At 36.5% G+C, this 7,447-nt stretch overlaps 1 protein-coding gene across 1 annotated transcript in view; it reads right to left on the bottom strand.

Annotated features, from left to right (window-relative positions):
- Positions 1–943: 943 nt before the first annotated feature.
- Positions 944–7,447, bottom strand: part of SLC27A6 (solute carrier family 27 member 6) — a 66,926-nt gene continuing 60,422 nt past the window's right edge. The window contains exons 8-10 of the mRNA XM_026507880.4: positions 6,919–7,016; positions 5,419–5,549; positions 944–1,524 (exon numbers count right to left, since the gene is read on the bottom strand). Coding sequence (XP_026363665.2) covers positions 1,348–1,524; positions 5,419–5,549; positions 6,919–7,016 — 406 coding nt within the window. The 3' untranslated portion in view covers positions 944–1,347. The remainder of the gene's footprint in view (positions 1,525–5,418; positions 5,550–6,918; positions 7,017–7,447) is intronic.

Raw genomic sequence — 7,447 nt, 5'->3', positions numbered from 1 at the left:
TTTCTATGCTACTTATGCTTAACCTTTACATTTAAAAACTATTTTAACTTTGTAACACTTGTTTTCCTAATAATGATAAGAAGGAACTATAGTATCTGCAACTTCTCTTCCAACCAAAGTTAAATTTTTTTAAAAAGACTTTATTTGAGAGAGAGAATGAGCAAGTGAGATAGAGAGAGAGAGAGGAAGAGAGAGAGAGAGAGAAAGGATGAGCAGGGGGAGAGGGAGAAGTAGACACCCTGCTGAGCAGGGAGCCCGATGTGGGGCTGGATCCCAGGACCCTGGGATCAGGACGTGAGCAGAAGGCAGACGCTTAATCAACTGAGCCACCCAGGCGCCCCCAAAATAAGCTTTTTAACAGAAGACAAAGCCAACTTTCCTTCTCCTTGTACCGGGAGCTAGGTTTATGGGCAAAGGAGCTTTCTGCTGGGATTCGCTCCACTTCTTAAGCCCAGCTCCACAACCCCTCTTGTGGAAGGAGCTCACTTTGCTGAGAGAGTCATTCATGTGGTTCCAGCTTGAAGCAAACTTTGGAGCCTGTTGCTTTCAGACTAAAAGAAGTACAATTGTGTGTATTGCATTGTACTTGCAATACATTTCTGTTAACAACAGCAAACCTGCTCACACTCAAAGTCTTTTCTGCCTCTGATCTTGGTGTTAATACCTACGTTACATTCTAGTCCATTCTTTCTCTGTATCATTAGCGGTTTCTACAGCTCTGTTAGGTTTTATCATTAATTTGATCCCATTTATGTATCTTCCAAAAATTCCTGAATGTTTTGGGCTTACCGTTTTTCTTGCTTTGCTGTATCACGCTTCTATATTTCTTCTATCATCGGAGTGTGAGTTCAATAAGGGAGATAAGAATGCATGCATGAAGTCAGTCAGCTTCCTTGGACTGGAAGTTTAGTTAAAACATCAGAACGAAACCTCAAAACACATATGAATGAAGATGATTTTATTGAGTTATAGGACAGGGGCACATAAAAACAAAACATTTGAGCAAAATTTAACCATTTATTCAAAACCAGAAACTTGAAATAGTAAAAAGTACCTTTGTACTAGGCTTCTAAATTGTTAACCATTTATTGATTATTTAGAATCTTTATGATTAAAGCATATAATATGCACTGAACCCCCAGATAGGTAAAACAAATAATCAACTAAAGTTTGTTATGGACTAAAACAAATGAAAGTTCCTACTTAAAGAAAAGCTGTTGCATATTAAGAAAACACAGCATACGTGAGTTAATGTCCATTCCCTCCCCCCATCTCATGTTAAAGAATCACACACTGTCCTCTCACCACTCCTACGAAAACATACGAAAATCCCACGTGTAAAAAATCTTAAAGTTTGACCTCCCCTAACAATATTTGATGATAAAGTTCTTTGGTCAGTGGAACATATGATTTTTTCAAGTTGTCCATGAAATAAAGTGGGTCAGAAATTTTCAATGGACTAAATCCTTCTTCCGCCAGTTGAAACTTCTGTAGTTTGAATGTGCCTGTTGTTTCCATCTTCTCCTACAAAGCAATTGTCAGGATTAGTGGAATCATTTCATATTATCTAACATCTATGAACAGAATATTCGATAAGATAGACTCTAATATTTAATTATAACACTTTCATATCCAGTGACCATCTATTTACTACTAATAATTTAACATTAGAAATTTTTAAAACGCCCTCTAGAACACTGAAATCTTTAGCTCGATTTACCTCTTAAGTTTATTCGATGTAGAAGAATTATGAAAATTGTCAAAAACTAATTACAACCGACTACAGATGGTCTAAAACACAGAGGCTTATCTCTTTAATTCACTGTCAACACAGCATCACATGCAGAGAATGCTCTTAGATGCCAAGAAGATAAAACCGATGAAAGAGAGCATTCTATTCCATAAGGCAGAATACGATAAAAAGCAGGAGTAAAGGACGATGTAAATCTTGGGTTCTCAAACTGTGCACTGATGTGCTTTGTGGTACCTCCGTGAATCTCCAGTGTCTCCAAGCTATATTTTAAAATTTCCAAGTAAACCCAGTGATATCTGTTGGTCACCACTTGCAAACCACTAGCTCACGGTAGTTCACAGTTCCAATGTTAGTTTACGACACATTCTTTTCAACGATGCTGTATCTTTGTGAAACAGGGTTTTCAGTGGTTGCTGTCATAAAAGGCAAGTACCGGGGACAAGGAACGAGGCTGTCCCTGGGCAGTCCAATCTAATTCCAAGGTTTGAGGACTTGTGCAAGCCCAATTGACATCTTTTTGGTACTCGTGGTTGTCTAACAATAAAAGTATTTTTTCTTTCAATTTATATGCATTATTTTTTTCAATCAGCAACTGATTTGTTAGACCTAAATACTTAATGAATTTGTTTTGACCTAAATACTGAATAAATGGAAATTTAGGTATCTGGTTGGCCCAAGAATGCCAGGAAATACTTCCCGAGACACTAGAGATGCCATGAATCTAGAAAGTTTAAGAAGCTCTCTGCTTTAAGGGACTTAAGAGATAAAGTGTGTGTCTCTGTGACAGCTTCAGGCTGGAGAAGCAAACTGCTTTAAATCGGATGACATGTAGAGGTCCTTATAAAGTTCTATGAGTAACTTGGCCATTTTTATTCATCCTTCTGGACTAATTCAAGACTCAAGTTCTCTCTGTACCTCCTTTCCTGATCTCATCCTTTCTATCCCCCCACCTCTTCCCAACACTGTCATCACAGAATTAGATCTGTGTAGAAACACATACTGTTCTCATTTTTGGAAAATTAGAAGCTCTCTGTATTTATACAATTGATGTTTTGCCTTAAAAATGAAAACAAAATCAAAAAACAAAAAAATGGCTCTAGGGGCACCTGGGTAGTTCAGTTGGTTGAGCTTCAAACTTTGATTTCGGCTCAGGGTTGTGGGATCTGGCCCCAAGGGCGCTGCAATCAGCGAGGAGTCAGCCTGGGATTCTCTTTCTCCCTCTCCCTCTGCCCCTTCCCCTGCTCCGCTCTCCTGTGCTCTCCCTCTCTCTCTAATATATAAATAAATAAAATCGAAAAAACAAACAAACAAATGAAAATCAGCTCTATAATATGCCAGGTATATTTCTCCAGAATAGGTAATTTTTCATTAGGTAATAAAAACCATTAGGTAATGGTTTAATAAGATCTCATCTAATTATAATATTTAATTAACATTACTCTTATTCTAACTAATCAAGAATATCAAATTTTTTTACCGCCATAAATAATACTTTGTAGAGCATCTTTATATATAACATTCGTCCAGCTTTGATTACTTTCTAAGGATACATTTCTGGAAATGACATTACTAAGTCAAAATATATGTAAATTCTAAGAGCTTAATTATATATTCACCAAATTGTTTTCTAGAGAGAGGTTATAATGGTTTGTGTTTCCACAAGCAGAATGAAAGGATCAATTTAATTTCATCCCACCCATACTAATATCACATCAAAATTTTTTTTGTAAATTTAGGGCACCTGGGAGGCTCAGGCAGTTAAGTGTCTGACTCTTGATTTTGGCTAAGTCATGATCTCAGGGTCATGAGATGGAGCCCCACATTGGGCTCTGTGCCCAGTGGGGAGTCTGCCTGAGGATTCTCTTTCTCCCTCTCCCTTTGCCCCTTCTCCCCCCACTGCCCAGAATAAATAAATCAATTAAAAAAATTTTTTTTTGTAAATTCAGAAGCAAAAAAATCTTTTTTAAATTTGTGCTAAATGGATTTTGATAAGATTTTGATAAGATAGTTGTTTTATCCATTGTCAGAAGTGACTTAACTTTTGCACTGCTTATATCAGATCATTTATTATAATTCATTTATTAAATAAATATTGTGACTGCCAACTAAGTATCATGCGTTGTACTAACTATAGCAAATACTCTAATAAATATAATAATCACGGCTCTATTTCCTTAGGTGTTAAATGATGCTCAAGTATTTTCTAAGTTTGTGTAAGACTGACTTAGATTTCTAGAGTAGTTCTATGCCAAAATATTTCTTCTGTTTAATGAAAGTGAATTTTACGTTGCCCTATGGGAAACACATTTAAGATATTATTTAAACTACCAACTGTCTACTCCACTAAAATATGTTATTTCTAGGGTGGTACAGGGAAGGACAAGAGGGAACTGGGTGTGGTTATAAGAGGGAAACATGAGAAATTCTTGTGGTGTTAGAATTGTTCATATCTTGACGTCACTCATTGGTGAATGAAGCAACACAGGTGATAAAAGTGTATAGACCTTAATACACACAAACACACACACAAACACACACACACAAAGTGAAGCAGGAAATTTAATAAGATGGGTAGATCATATCAACGTCAATGTCCTGGTTATAATAGTTTTGAAAAATGTCACCCCTGGAGGAAATCGCGTAATGGCTACACAAAGGATCTCTCTTTAAATAAAAATTTCAATTGAAAATGTATTAATTCTGCTTCATACTTCTGCTTACCTTTAGTATTTCAGAGGATTGTTGTGAAAATAATCTGAGGCAATGTGTACAAAAGCACTTAAAGTAAAAAAATATGTAAATGAAAGTTTTAAAAATATGTAGATGAAATATGCATTTATGACAGTCCAGATGAGGTGTCCCATTGGCCAAGCCGTGACAGGGCCATGAAGATTGTTCCGCAAATGCTTTAAAGATGAATATGATGCCATCGATTGCTCCGCTAGGGATCTAATAGTGAGATGATGAATGTATCCAGAAAAATTCTATGTGATTGGACGTTAAGAGATGATAAGTACTAGCTTTGGGTACACAGTACATGAATGGCTGAATAAATGAGCAAGCAAATTCACCTAGTAGCTGAGCAAACTTTTTGTTACTGCGTTTTATTCTAGTAACCTAGTAAGAGAGTGCCTACCGCTCAAAACAAGTAAATTCAGAATTCCCTAAATGTATAAAGACTCAGAAGGAGGTTGGACAGAACAAGGTTAAAAATTAAAAGCAGAATTGCTTAAAGCTAATTGCCTTTAGCTTCTGCACACATCCTGCAGACACCTTGATGTCAGCTTGATGGAACAAAATTTTAGGCACAGAGCACCAAATGTCTTCACAAGGCATGTGTAAAATGTACTTTTGGCTTGCACCATCTCTGAGGTCTTGAGCGAAGAGGAAGAAAGCAATTCTATAATTAGGACAAAGACAAAGACATCCTTGCATTTCACCATGCTCCCTTCTGTAATTAGGCTTCAAATATGGTATAAATTAGCATCCCCGTGCTTTTTGTTTTTCTTGAGATTTTCTAATATAAATAAAATACACATATTATCTAAAAGATAAAATATTATTTTGTAATTAAACCATCTCCTGGATTTCTGGTCTTGTGGTTAAGTCGCATCTTCAGTTAAGTAAAATTACCTGAATTCTTAAAATTCAAACAGTAGAATTACCTGAATTCTTAAAAATCGTGGGCAGGCATAAGCAGGTAGAAATGTTAGAACTTGTTCATAAAATTTCTCCAAGTCCAAAGACTTATTTGGTTTTAAAATAATAGAAGCCATTCCTGCTTTTCCTTCATAATCTGAAAAGAAAGTTTGAAATAGCATTAATTTTACAAGTACTAGGTGATTTTTAAAATGATCCTGTTAATTACATACTAATTGTTGCAAATGGAGACATTAATTCTATCACGGCAGCAACAATGCAACAGTAGCATAAAGGAGTGGGTCCTCCCCCCGCCGAGCAGATGATCGACTTCCCAGAAGTAAGTTAGGAACAGGAAAGCGTACAGTCTATTCTTAATTGACGACACTACACAAATGAAATAGATGGAATAGAAAACACCATAACTCACTCCTAGTTTGCATCCTACCAGCATTAACATAAAATATTAAGAGGAAACATTTCTTTAACGGTGAATATATTCCAGACAAATGTCCATGTTAAGAGTCAATGCAAAAAATAAAAGACAACATTGTTTTTAAATTTAAAAACCAGACTGGCATTTCTTTATTGAATGCCACAGATCACTCAGTCCTTATCACGACACCTAAGGATTTTTCCAGGGAATCGGAATAGACAGCACCCAAGTTCTGCCTATTACAGTAAACATCACCTTCCTCTGCTCCCCATTTAAACACTCTCACCCCATGTTTCCCCAGAACCTTCAAACATCAGTTGGAAAATATTGTCATTTACCAAAACAAAACAAAACAACAGCAAAGGAGAACAGCTAACCTATAATTTCAATTTGGTAACTTTTCTTTGCCATTTTCACCACCATGAGACAATCCTCATATGCATAATTACAAAGATAAGTGAGGCAAACAGGTTTTAAAATTATTTTTGAAAAAAGATTCAACTTAACCAGGGACTGCTGGGTGGCTCAGGTGGTTAAACGCCTGCCTTCAGCTCAGATCATGATCCCAGGGTCCTGGGATTGAGCCCCTCATCGTGCTCAGCAGGGAGCTTGCTTCTCCCTCTGCCCCTCCCCTCCCACACTCGTGCTCTCTTGTGCACGCGCACATGAGCACTCTCTCAAATAAATAAAATCTTAAAAAAAAAAAAAAGATTCACCGTAACCACAAGTCAGTGTTATTAAACATTTAAACTAGCACATATTCCTGTTTGGTGGCATGCATAAACTCTAGTCATAAAGGGAACAAATAATAGACTATTGAAAAGCTGGAACTATTTTCAAGCAGTGAGTCACTGACCAGAATGTTCAAGCTTTACTTAAAAATACACACATCCATTAAAATTAAGTTGGTGCCTGATGCGACCATGGCATTTGTTAGGCTGGTCTAGGGCATTACTTGCGAAGCCAAGACTAAGATATTTACTTTAATATATAAAAAATGAAATGTTGATTTAGTAAGATCGTTGCGAAGTAAAGAAAAGTGACACATTCTATGCTGAGAATTCTTCCCAAACCTGAAATATATTCATACCTGGCACCGTCACCCCGTAGACATTTGTCTCCTGTATGAAATCCAACATTCCAATAATGTCAGCAACCTCTGTGGTGGCAACATTTTCTCCTTTCCACCTAAAGGAAAAACAAGTTCCAGTCACTGCACCTATATTTCAAGAAGTAGGTACCCGGTTTTAGTTTTAGGGCCTTGCACTTGATTCTGAGCAAGCACCAAGTAACTGAACACAATGGCAGTTTTTGAAATGAAAGGCATTTCTAAGCAAGCACTTTGTTGAGAAGTCAACAAAATCAGAATCATTGTCTAAATTAAAATTACTTTATCTATGTTTCATTGGTATAAATTGGTTACTCTAAGATGTTTTTCTACAATATGTCATAAAAAGACAGTAATGATAACTTCTTCTTTATTTTGAACTGTATTAACAAGTACAAAACGTTGCCTATCTCTAATGATAGAGTTAGAAAAAAAATGAAAGGAAAGCTATAGCTGTCTCTCAGTGTAGCGACCTTCTTTAATAGTGAGGGGTCAACACATTTGGCTCCTT

Source organism: Ursus arctos, unplaced genomic scaffold (genome assembly GCF_023065955.2).
Source record: "Ursus arctos isolate Adak ecotype North America unplaced genomic scaffold, UrsArc2.0 scaffold_5, whole genome shotgun sequence".
Taxonomy (NCBI): Eukaryota; Metazoa; Chordata; class Mammalia; order Carnivora; family Ursidae; genus Ursus; species Ursus arctos.
This window is presented reverse-complemented; position numbering and strand designations above follow the sequence as displayed.